Source organism: Hemiscyllium ocellatum, chromosome 1, assembly GCF_020745735.1.
Source record: "Hemiscyllium ocellatum isolate sHemOce1 chromosome 1, sHemOce1.pat.X.cur, whole genome shotgun sequence".
In the NCBI taxonomy this organism is placed as follows: domain Eukaryota; kingdom Metazoa; phylum Chordata; class Chondrichthyes; order Orectolobiformes; family Hemiscylliidae; genus Hemiscyllium; species Hemiscyllium ocellatum.
In genome coordinates, this window is record NC_083401.1 from 69,211,249 (window position 1) to 69,226,106 (window position 14,858).

The following is a 14,858-nucleotide window of genomic DNA, read 5'->3' on the forward strand; positions in this document are numbered from 1 at the left end:
GTGTATTAGCCATGATTTTATTGAATGATAGAACAGGCCCAGTGGTTTGATTGGTTGTTCCTGCTCCTGATTAGAATGTTTGTTTGATTGTATTCCAGATGTTTAACTATATCAGACTGTTGTCGAGAGTCTGGTGCTGGAAAAGCACCGCAGGTCAGGCAGCATCCGAGGAGCAGGTGAATCGATGTTTTGGGCATGAGCCCTTCATCAGGAATGAGACGCACTCCTGAATAAGGGCTTATGTCCGAAACACCAATTCTCCTACTCCTCAGATGCTGTCTGACCTGCGGTGCTTTTCCAGCACCACACTCTTGACTCTGATCTCCAGCATCTGCAGTCCTCACTTTGTCCTTTGTCAGACTGTTGCTTGACCATCCTGTGAAACAGCTCTACTAATTTTGGCACAATCCCACAGTTACAGGGTCCATAGCTCTAAACATAAAAACAGAATATAGGAACAGATGTAGGCTACTGGCCGCTTCAAGCTTGCTGTGCCATTCTATACAATCATAGCTGATCCCTACATTCTTTGATCCCTTTAGTTCTAACAGCTGTATGTACATCTATCTTTAAGGTCTTCAGTGTTTTGGCATCCACAGTTTCCTGTGGCCAAATGTTTTGCAGCCTCATCACTCTCTGCATCAACAAATTTCTCCTCATCTTTGTCTTAAAAGGCTGACCTCTTCTCCTTAGGCTGGGACTAGTGGTTTTGGACTTTATGCTCATCAAGAGCCCTGTCTAATCCCTGTTACAATTTTACAATTTTGGAGGAGAGCTCCTCCTCATTCTCGTAAATACCAGTGAATACAGTCTGAACTGATCCAGCTTCTCTCCCCCATGTCAGTCCCATGATCTCAGAAATCAGTTTGGTAAATCTTCTTTTCATTCCCCTAATAACATCAGATATGAAGACCAAAACTGTACACTATACTCTTGAATTGGTGTTACCAATGTCCAGCAACACAACTGTACTAGAATTCCTTCGCTATGAAGGCCAACATACTATTTGCCTCTCTACCTGCATGCTTACTTTCTTTCCAAAGACACTGGAGTCTCATTGAACCTCCCCCTTTTCCAATCTGTTGCCATTCAAATAAAATATTCCTGCCTGTTCTTGCTATCAAAGTGGGAGGCCTCACATTTATGCACTGTACACTGCAGCTGCCATGTATTTGTTCAGTCACAATGAAGCTTCTCCACATCCTTCTCATAGTATTTCCTCCCAGCCACCTTGGTGTGATCTGCAAATTTGGAAATATGACACACAGCTTCCTTATCTAAATCTTTGAAGTATTTTGTGAAAAGCTGGGATCCCTGTGATACCCCAGTAGTTGCTGCCTGCCAATTAGAAAAAGATTTATTTATTCATGCTTGCTTTTTCCTGTCAGCCCCAGTTCTCAACTCGTTTCCGTACACAACCACTAATTCCATGTGCTTCAGCTTTATGTGCTAACTTTTTTTTATGTAACACCTTATCAAAAGCCTTATCAAAGGCACTTAGAACAGTCTTGAGGATGTTTTAAAGCAATGGATAAACTCAAGTTCCTGATTTGTTCAGCCATTTAGTTTCTAAATATATAGTTGTAATAAATTTTGTAATTACTTCTGCATGTGTTCTTTTTGCTTTTATGCACACTTGATTCTCCTAAAAGTTTTGAGCATGAAATTATGGTAAAAAAGCTGATAAAACTAATTCAGTTATTGAAAATAAACAGTGTATTGAATTGAAAATACTTCTTCAAACTAAATTTTCTGAATTAAATTTTGCCTCAAGTTTCATTGATAAAACACGGATTTACTTTAGCTGGTTGACATTTTTTTGTTAAACAGTAAATTTAAATGATTAAAAATGACATAAAATGCAAAGACTTTCATTGTTTATCAGACAGATGTTTGATTTTTGCTCAACGTAAACTATGATGACACTGTAATCATGGAGAACTTATTGGTGATTATTATAGTCTAAGTTTTTATTTCTTAGTTGGAAAAAAGACTTATAAGACTTCAAAATCTATTCAAATTGTGCTCATGTCTGATTTCCAACTCCTGGCAGTGGTATGTGCTCAGGGACTTCAAGCAAAGGATAAAACTGGCTCCAGTGACCCATATGTCACTGTTCAGGTTGGCAAAACCAAGAAGAGAACGAAGACTATCTATGGAAACCTAAATCCTGTGTGGGAAGAGAAATTTTATTTGTAAGTTTTCTGCTTCAGATTTTTATTTTTAAAATGAATCAGAAGGTTGATTGGTTTTGTTCATTGTAATTTGAATTTTTTTTAAAAGTCTATCGGTACTATAGGCTTTCAGATTTGTAAGTAACAAGTAAAATATTTATTACATTTGTTTCCTCTGCCTGCACCAGTTCAATAAGTATCTGGGCTCTATGGGATTTAACGGGAGGTTTTGGCAATGCCCATATTTGTAGTCAGGATTGTCTTCAGGAACTTCACTACTTCAAAAAAGATTGTTACAAAGATAATTTTAACTCTTCATAGGTCGGAATGTAGAACTTATTGAACAGGCGTAGGCTGTACAGCCATTGAATTAATTCACTGTTGCTCTGTATTTTCATTCGATTTTGTCAAAATGGCCATCAATTATACTTAGATTTAGAAATTGGACATAGCTGATCAATTCAATGTCATCAGTTCTAGATTGTTGTCATAGGTTTTGCTAAACAAACTAATATCATCACTTCTACACTGTTGTCATATGAGCCAGCATAGATTTCAAAAGGGAAAATCATGTTTAACTAACTTGCTGAAACTTTCAGAATAAATAAGAGTTAATGAGGGTAATGTTTTTGATGTGGTGTATATGGGCATCTAAAAGGTATTCAGTACAGTGCCATACAGTAGACTCGTAAGGAAAATTATCAAAGTTATGTGTCTAAAATGACTGTAGCAACATTGATGCAAAATTAGCTGCGTGATAAGAAACAAAGAGTAATTGTTAATGGATATGTGTTGGGCTGGAGGAAAGGAGTGTACTTGTAGTGTACTTCCCCTAGGATCAATTTTTGAATCTGTGCTTTTCCTGATAACCATTGATTATTTAGATCTTGGTGTGTAAAAGACAGTTTCCAAGTTTGCAGAAGCGTTGTAAACATTGAGGATGTCAGTGTAAACCTCCAAAAGTATATTAACAAATTGACAGAGTGGGCAGAAAGGTGGGAAATGAAATTCAATGCAGAGAAGTGTGAGGCAATACATTTTGGTAGAAAGAACAGTACAAGATAAGATATACAGTACAAAATAAAGGATGGTACCCTAAAGGTACCAGGAGCAGACATATTTTTGTGTATATGTGCATAAATCATGAAAGGTGGCAAGAGAGGTAAAACAAACAACTATTAAAGCATATGTTTGCCTCAGCTTTAATAATAGGTGCATAGACTAAAGAGGAACTTGTACAAGGTACATGTTAGACCTCACGTGGAGTATTGTGTACAGTTCTAAATACAACACTTCAAGAAGGTGTGAGCACACTACTAAGAAGGAGGTTGAGATTAGTTCCAATGATAAGAAACATCTATTATGGAGATGGATTGAGAGATTGGCGCTGTTTTTATCAGTGTGCAGAAGTCCGAGAGGAAATTTGATCGAAGTTTTCAGAATCTTGAGGGTACTAGACAGACTGGATAGGGAGAAACTGTTCTCCCTCATAAAAGCACTGGGACCTAAAGTGTACAAATTGGCAAATTGGCAAAACAAGTCATTGTGATAGGGGAAGAAACCTTTCACACAGAAAGTCGTTAGGGCCTGGAATACAGTGCCTGAAAGTATGCTGGAGGGAGATTCCATGAAGGTAATCATCAGGGCATTGGATGATTATTTAAACCAAAATAATGTTCAGGATTATGGGGAAAAGGCAGGAGACGAGCATGAAGTAATAATGCTCATTCAGAGGGAGCAGAAGCAACCCCTTTCTGTACCATAACAATTCTGTAATTTAGATTATAATTACTTGAATGCTTTCATGTTTTCTTGTGAGTGTATATAAACTTGTTTGACTAAGAATTAATCTTATTCTTTCTTATGAAGCTATACATGCTTCCTAATCTATTTACATTTTATTTCCTAAACCTTATTTATCACAGAATCTCATACTTTCATCAATTTCTTAATGCTGGTCTTGTATCTTATTATCCTCAGCCTAACTTTTTTTTAAACTGAAGAATTTAACAGTAAGAAAATAAGTTGGAAAAAGATGTTTAAAAGTAAACTTGTGGTTAGGATAAATGTGTTTGTGCTATATCAAGTTTCTTCCCACAGTCCAAAGATGTGCAGGTCAGGTGAATTGGCCATGCTAAATTGCCCATAGCGATAGGTGCATAAGTCAGAGGGTAGTGAGTGGGTGGGCTACTCTTTGGAGGGTCGGTGTGGAGCCGAAGGGCCTGTTTCCACACTGTAGGGAATCTAATCTAAAAAGCCACTGAGGTTTTGGAAGTTATCAAATGAACACATTATTAAACTGGTGGTAGCATCTACATTTAAAAACAGAAAGAGCTGTGGATGTTGTAAATGTAGCATCTACATTTTCTGTTTTCGAAATCTGGTTCTTCAAGTTGTATCAAGCACATTAACCTTTCTCTTTCTGTGCTCCATATTGTCACAGCTATACTATCTTTCAGTTCCCATTTGGTTTGATGCTTGCAACCTGACACAAAGAAGACTGTTCATGTTTTCATAATCTTGTATTTAAAAATAGCCTGGTACAATGCATTCAATTTGCATAATTCATTCAGCTGTTTTCATTTTGTAATAATTGCCACATGGTATAGCAGCATGTTGATAGTCACTGATATGTTTAATTTTAATGCTGTTCTTTCTTTTTGGGAAAGAAATGCAGGGAAAAATGTTCTCACTGGGTTGCAGTTTTATCTTTACATTCACTAAAAGCTGCCATTCTGATTTGAAGATCAAAGTTATAAATCGGTTTAATGACATGAGTCTAGTGCAAAGATAACCAAATCTGAGACCGTGTAATTCAAACACCATTGTGGTGGGGAGTTTGCAAATTTGAGTTGAGGTCAGATCACTGAATTTCAGTCCATTTTAAAGTAACAGTCACAAATGACCATATCTTAAATCATGCACTTTAAGTGGAACCTGCATTTACAAAGACAAATTCTGAACAGTTCCAAAAGTATTGATTGCCCTTGGGAAGAGGGAAAAGAGAGCACTTTGAGATGTGGCAGAAATTTCCTTGGCTTTCTTTAGCTAGACTGGTTGCCTTGTAGCGTACATAATCTTCAAAGGTGTTTTAGTTTTTCTGCTTTTTAAATTTATTTTTCAAATTATATTTTTACTGCCACTCACATAGTAATAGCTTATTTTCTTGCACCTGCGGGTGTCTCAATGTCTCCAATAATATTGCACTAATTGGAGGACTAGAAAATACAAGAGGCAGTCATTCAACCCATCGTTCTGCAACTACTTTGACCAAGTATTGTCCAAAAAAAATGCCCTCATTAACATCAGTTTGTTTAGCTCTAACTGATTGTTTACCATAGACCTTAATCAATCACCGAGTAAACTCACTGGAATTTTTTGAGCTTATCTTTTAGCCTTCCTGCAAATTGTTTGAAAATATAAATCCTATTTGCTCCACAGTGAATGCCATAATTCCTCTGATCGAATCAAAGTACGAGTGTGGGATGAGGATGATGACATTAAATCACGTGTCAAACAGAGGCTAAAACGAGAATCTGATGATTTCTTAGGGCAAACAATCATTGAGGTTCGGACGCTAAGTGGTGAAATGGATGTCTGGTATAATCTGGGTGAGTAAACAAAAACTTCTGGCTAATTTGAGAAATGGGGTCAATTTTCACATGTCAACTCCAGAAGGTTCAGTGACCCTCTCAAAACTCTTAAATCTTTGTAATTAGCATGAGAACTTGAATTCTACCCCTCAGTCCCTTGATGCTGTACAAAATTATGAGTACTGGATGATTGGGTGATGCAGCAACAAGAAATAAAGATAAGTTTCTGTAGACCTGAGAAAGTGAGATTGCACTGCTGCCCTTAAACTACTATAGAGAGGAATTTGATGGAAAAATTAATGTTCCTCATAAAGAAAGCATAAACCATGTGAGTTATTATACCACTATTACAATTCTACATGGAGAGTTGGCAGAAGACAAGGACAAATTACCTGGCTGCCCTTGGCACAGATGGCAAATGATTGGATCAGGTGTGTTGAGCAATTGGTCTCATGATTGACACATGACGTATACCTTGGCAAAGTGCTTTTATGCATGTGGGCAAGCTGAATAGTTAACATTCATGCACACTTGAATGATCATTAAAGAAGCTGGAGATATGGGTGTTCTATCCTGGGCAGCTCAAAAGTTGCATGAGCAATTCTATAAAGTAATAGCTAAAAAGAGAGGGGTACTGGGATGCATTCACAGGGTAAGACCTTGGCTAATTCTTATTTGAAATACTGTGGACAATTTTGATCTTTAAATAAGTTTGGTGATAGTGAAGCTTTGGTAAGGGTATGGAGGAGCACCAGATGGTCCAGTGGTATTATTGTTGGATTGTTAATCCAGAGATGAAACATGTGGTGCTGGAAAAACACAGCAGGCCAGGCAGCATCCGAGGAGCAGGAGAATCAATGTTTCGGGCATAAGCCCTTCTTCAGGAATGAGGCTGGTGTGCCAAGCGGGCTGAGATAAAAGGTATGGGGGAGGGAATTTGGGGGAGGGGCGCTGGGAATACGATAGGTGGAAGGAGGTGAGGGTGAGGGTGATAAGCTGGAGCAGGGGTGGGGGCGGAGAGGTCATAAAGAAGATTGCAGGTGAAGAGGGCGGTGCTGAATCTGAGAGGGTTGGGACTGAGATAAGGTTGGGGGAAGGGAACTGAGAAAGCTGGGGAAATCTACATTCATCCTGTGTGGTTGGAGGGTTTCTAGGTGGAAGATGAGGCGCTCTTCCTCCAGGCGTCGTGTGGCCAGGGTCTGGCAATGGAGGAGGCCAAGGACCTGCATGTCATTGGTAGAGTGGGAGGGGGAGCTAAAGTATTCAGCCACGGGGCGGTTGGGTTGGTTGGTGCGGGTGTCCCTAACAATTGGTTTGAATGTAGTCGGGAATCCATGCGGGGTCAGTCAGTTCTGTAGGCAGGGACCAGAGACCCAAGTAAGTTCTGAGGAGTGGGTTTCAATCCCGCCACGGCAGGTGATGGAACTTGAATTCAATAAAAATCTGGAACTGAGAGTTGTGACAATGTAAACTTCACAACTTTAATAACTTAATGGATTGAAAAAATCAGTGATAACTTTTTCTGTAATAAACTGTTTCTTGAGATGAAAGGGATGAAGACTGAAAGCAATTAGTCATGTCTTGCAAGATTACATTAAAATAAACTGCATTGACACCTGCTTGATAACTTGCTACTTAGTGACAAATGGGCAATTAGGTCTGCATGAAGAAATAATGTTCTGAAGTAAACATAAGAACTAGGAATAGGAGTAGGCCACCTGGTCCTTCGAGCCGCTCTGCCATTCAATAAGATCATTGCTGATCTTTTCATGGCCCCAGTTCCATTTACCCGCCCTCTCACCATAACCCCTATTTCCTTCTTTGTTGCAAAAATTATCTATATTAGCTTTAAAAACATTTACTAAGGAAGCCTCAATCACTTTATTTGGCAGGGAGTTCCATAGATTCACAATCCTCTGGGTGAAGAAGTTCCTTCTCAATTCAGTCCTAAATCTGCTCCCCCTAATTTTGAGGCTGTGCCCTCTTGGAGAAAGTGTGGTCTGCAGATGCTGGAGATCGGAGTGGAGAGTGTGATGCTGGAAAAGCACAGCAGGTCAGGCAGCATCCACGGAGCAGGAGAATCGATGTTTCGGGCTTATTGTCCTAGTTTCACGTGCAAGTGAAAAATCCACTCTACCTCTATCTCATCTATTTCTTTCACCATTTCTTAAGTTTTCTGTAAAATTTCCCCCTTCATTCTTCTAAATTCCAATGAATATAATCTCAGTGTACTCAGTCTCCCCTCATAAGCCAACTCCCTCAATTCTGGAATCAACCTAGTGAGCCTCCTCTAATGCCAGTACATCCTTTCTCAAGTAAGGAGACCAAAACTGAAGGCAGTACTCCAGTTGCGACCTCACCAGCACCCTATATAGCTGTAGTATAACCTCCCTTTCTGAATAAGTAACCAAATTAAAGATAACTTGTGGTGATTTTACCCACAACAGTGTCAAATGATAACCATGAATCGATGTGTTTCCTGTTGGGAAAAATCCACCTGATTGCTAACATACTTTAGGGAAGAAAATTGCTATTCTTACTTGGTCTGGCCTGCATGTGACTCCAGACCCACAGCAATGTGGCTGACTCTGAACTACCCCTCTAGGCAATTAGGAATGGGCAGTAAATGATGGCCTGGTCAGAGACCTCCCCCTCCAACATCCCATGAATGAATAAAAAAATGCATAATACAATACATTTATCAAGAAAAGTACAGTGATGGTTGATTTTCTTGCATCTTCAAGTGTCTCATTGTCTCCAATAATATTGCACGGATTAGAATTGTTGAATAATAGAGTTCAGGAGACTAACAATCAACCCATCATCCCACTACTAATTTAAAGAACTGCGAACTTGGGGGCAACCTGATTAAGAATCACAAGATAATGGAAAGAGTAGATTTAATTTCCCAGGCTGTTCCAATTAAATAGTTAGGAAGGACCAGTTTTGTAAACTGAATTCCAAGTTGTGAAGGGCTATGCCTCAGCAAGATGTGAGGAGGTAGTTCTTTTTTCACAGAATGGTATACCTCCCGAATAGGTTGCTGACTTCTATAATGGGTGCTAATTATTTTGAGTTCCTGTATGCAAGAGCTGCAACTGTTTCCGGTTAGGTGAACATCACTTTTAACAAATGAATTTAGGGCCAGAGTAGTTTTGATCACCTGAATGTTTCGGAGCTAAATTTCATTCAATAAATCATACTACAGAAGTAAATGGTTTGGCCCATCATGTCCATGCCAGCCCTCTGCAAGAGCAACTGAGCTACCCATCATTCTTCAACATGCCCCCCCTCAAGAAGAGTGGCTCAGCTCATCTTCAGTCTATCCATGTCACTCCCTCATTCATAGAGCCAACCTGTCAATTGTTTTCTATATCCTTCCTAAAATGTTGTGCTTGAATTTGTCACAGTAGAGTACACCAGTTGCAGCCTACTGTTTTATACTAGTTCACCACAACTTCATTACTTTTGTACTGTACTGTCTGATTTCACACTGATGGGAGATTTTATTTTTGTCTTATCAAAAATGCCTGTGGAAAGAAAGAGGTGAAGATAGATCGTGGGACTAACTGAGTTGCTCTTGCATAGGGCTATTCTAGACACCATGAATCAAGTTGTCTCATCTTATCCGAAAAGCATTCTGTGATTGTAATATATATAACTTATCTCTAACCTACCTAGGTGATCAAAAATAATCCAGTAATCTTGGCAGGAATTCAAAAGTACCACACCAGAACATGACATCCATTCACAGAGAGAGAGGGAACGGGAACCGTTTCTAATGTATACATTGAGGAAACTGAATGTATTAAATTGCAGCTGCATTATGTTTGATTTTTGCCCGTGAGATATTTGAAGCACAACTTGTATGATTTAAGAGAAAGTCTAAACTTAAATCTAAAGTCTAACTAAATAAAAATAGTAGCTTTAGGACAATGGGTAACCTTCTGAAGAGGCAAGGTACCCTCATGGACAATGAATGAATGATGATTTATTATCATTTGTACTCTACCATGAGCAATACTGTAAAATACAGTGAAAAGTTTGAACTCTCACCACAACTGGAGGATGATTGCTTTCAGAGTCAAGTTTCTGGCACCACAAGCAGCAGTACAGGGTGTGAGGAATAAGAAAGGAAGAACAATAGTGAAAGGGGATTCTTTAGTCAGGGAGCAGACAGACATTTCTGTGGTTGAAGACATGATTCTATGATGGTGTGTTACGTATCTGGTGCCAGAGTCAGGGATAGCACTGAACTACAGCAAGGCATCCTGAAAAGGAAGGATGATGAGTTAGAGCTAATGGTACATGTTGGTACCAACGGCATGGACAAAGTGAGAAATGAGGTCTTGCATTAAGAATTCAGGGAAGTAGGCAGTAATGCAGGACTCAAAGGTCGTAATCACTAGATTACACCCAGTGCCATGTGCTAGTGAGTTTTCAAATATCTTCTGGCGATTGGAGTTTGTGGCAGCAAGGACATCCTCCTGGTGTTTGGGGCGATAGCAGCGATAACAAAGCTCCTCCAGTGATCAGAGGTGGGTGATGATAGCAGGGGATTCTTTAGGGTAGCAGCACTGGTGAGGTGCGATCTTGGAGGTGGCCAGAGTGGGACTCTTTGTGAGACGGTGACCTGGCCTGGCAGTAAAGTCAGGGACTCCTGCTTGCAATCAGGCAAGAGTTGGGACATCTGGCGTTGGTGAGGTAGTGACTGCGCGATCGCAGAACAGGGACTCCTAGTTATCGGTGATGTTGCGGCAGCAGCTGGTTGCAAGGTGAGTGTGAGTTCAACATGAGACTTGTCAGTGAAGGAAGAAGAGATGGTACTTAAAGAGTGGCAACACCTACAACGGTGTAGACGGCAGTGAGGTTTGGAGGAGGGATGGTGGTGCAAGTGTCGTATCGCTGCTGAGTGAACTCAAGTCTGATGGTGGAGGTGGTGGAAGGAAGATGGACTGTCTTTCAGGTATATCTTTTTGTTCTTTTTATTCTTAACCTATTCCAAATGGAGCTGGATTGTGATGACATTGAAGCTTTTCACTGTATTTTTGATGTATTATTCAACATAAAATGCTGGTGACAATAAATTATTCAAATTCAAAATAGGAAAATAGTACAGATGAGTGCATGGCCCAAGAGTTAATGCAAGAGGGGAAGGCTTTAGATTTCTGGATCACTGGGACCGTTTTTGGGGAATGTGGGACATAGAACATAGAACATTACAGCGCAGTACAGGCCCTTCGGCCCTCGATGTTGCTCCTCCTGTCATACCAATCTGAAGCCCATCTAACCTACACTATTTCATGTACGTCCATATAGTTGTCCAACGACGACTTAAACGTACTTAAAGTGCTTCCCCTATATTCTCTGACTCCACACACAACTTTCCACTACTATCCTTGATTGGCCCTAATCTTACTCTCGTCATTCTTTTATTCCTTAAATACCTATAGAAAGCCTTAGGGTTTATCTTGATCCTATCCGCCAACAACTTCTCATGTCTCCTCCTGGCTCTACTGAGCTCTCTCTTTAGGTCTTTCCTGGCTACCTTGTAATCCTCAAGTGCCCTAACTGAGCCTTCACATCTCAACTGAGATTCCACTTCCTTCGTAAACCACGGCTCCCGTGCTCTACAGCTTCCTCCCTGCCTGACAGGTACATGCTTATCTAGGACACTCAGGAGCTTTTCCTTGAATAAGCTCCACATTTCTAATGTGTCCATCCCCTGCAGTTTATCTATTTTCACACTTGTGTACAAATGGGACAGTCTGCACCTAAACCATATTGGGACCAACATCCTTGCAGATATATTTTGCTGGTGCTGTTGGATGGAGTGTAAACTGGTCTGGCAGAGAGAGAGGACACAGCATATTTATGAATATTGATACATCATGCTACAGCAAAGGAAGCCAGTCACAGTGCATTCAGCAATGTTGAGTGTCAGGGGAGTAAGGCAAGTGGGTGGTCTTTCCTTTAATGCTAGGAATGTAATAGGCAAAACTGATGACTTAATGTCATGGATTGATACAATGGAAGGATGATATCTTTGCCATGACAGAAACAAGGTTGATGGAAGGGCTAGACTAGCAACTCAACATTCTGAGGTATAGGATATTTCGGCGAGACGGAGAAGGGTGTAAAAAGGGTGGCAGTGCCGCACTATTAATTAAGGCGTCAATCTGCAATAAAGAGAGATGATATCTTGAAAGGCTCCTCAAATAAGGCTTTGTGAGTCAAACTTAGGAATGGTGATAGGGCAGCCACTTTACTGGAGTGTAATTCCCAAAGTGTCAATGGGGAATAGAGGAGCAAGTATGTAGCTAGTTCACAGAGGTCTATAAGAGAAATAATTGGGTAATTTTCTAGGCGATTTCAAATTTCCTAACATAAATTGGGATAGTCATATTGTTAAGAGTTTAGAGGGGGTGGATTTGTTGAACTGTATCCAGGGGAGCTTTTTGTATCAATACGCAGAAGACTCGGCAAGAAATGGCCTAGTGCTAGATCTGGTTCTGGGAACAAAGCCAACCAAGTGTTTGATGTGGCTGTGGGGGAACATTTTAGCGATAGTGACCACAACACGATACAGTTCAAATTTGCTCTTGGCAAAGAAAAAGATGGCTTTGGATTAGGGGAGGGCAGATTTATTAAAATAAAGCAGCATCGGGCTAAAGTTGACTGGGTACAGCTTCTTACAGGAAGTCTACAGTGGGAGCAATGGGGAGCTTTGAAAAAAGAGCTGGGGAGAGTACAGGTCAAACATGTAAGCTTCAGAGGGAAATTAGGAACAAACATTTCAGAGAGCACTGGATGAGTAAGAAATTAAGAGCTTTTAGCAAGTCCAAAGGGAGCAATTCAGCTGCAGTGCCAGAGGAATACAGGAAATGCAGGAAGGAACTTAAGAAAGCAAATAGAAGACCAGAAAAGGGGCATGAAGAAAGACCGTAGAACAGGACTAGGGAGAATCCTCAGATATAAGTGTATTTAACGGAAGAAATTAACCTGGAAAAGAGTAATTCACACTGGGGATCAAGAGGGCAACTCTTATATGAAACCACAGGATATCGGAAGGTTGTTAAATGAATATGTGTCTTTGGTCTTCACTCTGGAAAAGGAAAACGTAAGTATGGAATTCATGAAAAGTGACTATGAGGAGCTACACAGTTTGACATAGAGCCTCGAATATCTCTTATTTCCTATCAGGCCTAATAACAGACAAATCCCCTGTCCTGGATGAATTCCATCCCAGGTTACTGTGAAAAGCGAGGTAGCAGATTGCAGGGGCTCTGCCACAAATTTTTAATTCCTCTCTGACCATAGGGGAAGTGCCAAAGGACTGGAGGTTGGCTAATATGGTTCCACTTTTCAAGAAGGTTGGTAAAGAGGAAGCAGGAAATTACAGACTGGTGAGTCTCACATCACTGATAGGAAAACTATTTGAGAAAATTCTGAAGGAGTGAATTAATGCCCACTTAGAAAAGCATGGAATAATTAGGGATAGTCAGCATGGCTTTGTCAGGTGGCGGTCATGCCTAATAAACTTGTTAGAATATTTTGAAAATGTGCTCAAGTGTATGGATGAGGGAAGATCATTTAACGTAGTTTACATGGATTTTACCAAACCTTTTGACAAGGTCAGTACAGGAGACTGATAGAGACAGTTAAAGCATATAGAGCTGAGAGAAACCTGGCAAGTTTTTTTATTTGTAATTTATATAACAATTTGGATGAGAATTTCTAGACGTAGTTAGTAAATTTGTGGATGACACCAAAATTGGTGGTACTGTGGACAGTGAAGAAGGTTATCTAAGATTACAAAGAGATCTTGGTCAATTGGGTCAATGGGCTGAAGAGTGGCAGTTAGAGTTTAATTTGGATAAATGCATTTTGGTAAAACAAACAAGGACAGGACTTATACAATTAATGGTGGGGCCCTGGGTAATGTTGTGCAAAAAGATACCTTGGGGTTCAGGTATTTAAAACCTTGAAATTTGTAACACATGTAGATGGGGTGGTTCAGAAAGGTTTAGTATGCTTGACTTCATTGCTCAGACCTTTGAGTATAGGAATTGGGATGTCATTGCTGAGGTTGTACAGGACATTGGTGAGGCCTCTTCTGGAGTATTGTGTACAGTTCTGGTTTCCCTGCTATAGTAAGGCTATTATTAAATTGGAGAGGGTTCAGAAAATACATGCCAAGATGTTGCAGGGAATGGAAATTTTGAGTTATAAAGATAGACTGAGACTTCTTTCACTGGAATGTAGGAGGTTGAGGGGTGACCTTATAGAGGTTTATAAAATCATGAGGGGCATGGATAAGATGAATAGCAAGGATCATTTCCCTCGGGTGGGTGAGTTCAAAACTTGCGGCATATTATTAAGGTGAGAGGACAAAGATTTAAAAAGGACATGGGGCAACTTTTTTTAACACGGTGTGGTTCGTATGTGGAATGAACTATCAGAGGAAGTGGTTAATGCAAGTACAGTGACAGCAATTAAACGATATTTGGATAAGTACATGAATAGGAACGGTTTGGAGAGATATAGGCCAAATGCAGGAAAATTAACTAGTTTTGTTTGGGAACATGGTTGGCGTGGACTAGTTGGACCGACTGGTCTGTTTTCATGCTGTGTATGACTTTGTGAGATGGGTCAGTCTTAGTAGTAGGACTTAGAGGGTAGTGGGAGGACGCTGTTCGAGTGACTGCAGGCCGGTGTCCAGCGGTGTACTGCAAGGATCAGTACTTTGTGTTTGTTTTATATATATACATGATATAGTTGAAAATATAGGGGGATTGTTAAGCAAATTTTCAGATGTCACCAAGATGTATAGAATGGTTAATAGTGAAGAAGATGATTATAGGTTACAGGAGTATATATTTGGATTGGTCAAATGGGCAGACCAGTGGCAATAGTTTCAACCCTGTTAAGTGTGAGGTGATGCACTTTGGAAGAAGAAACAAGATGAGGGACTACTTAATGAATAGTAGGACATTGGGTGGCTTAGATGAATAGTGGGATCTTTAGGTAATTACTCAGAGATCCTTGAAGTCAGCAGAGCATGTGAAAAGGATATTTAAGGAGGTATATT

General features: G+C 40.1%; 1 protein-coding gene across 3 annotated transcripts in view; it reads left to right on the forward strand.

The window, feature by feature from the left end:
* The window catches only part of LOC132809026 (protein unc-13 homolog B-like), a 577,546-nt gene that overhangs the window by 420,668 nt on the left and 142,020 nt on the right, over positions 1–14,858 (forward strand). For all 3 annotated transcript variants that reach the window (XM_060822442.1, XM_060822515.1, XM_060822523.1), the window contains 2 exons: positions 2,054–2,195; positions 5,616–5,785. In XM_060822442.1, the coding sequence (XP_060678425.1) occupies positions 2,054–2,195; positions 5,616–5,785 (312 nt within the window). The remainder of the gene's footprint in view (positions 1–2,053; positions 2,196–5,615; positions 5,786–14,858) is intronic.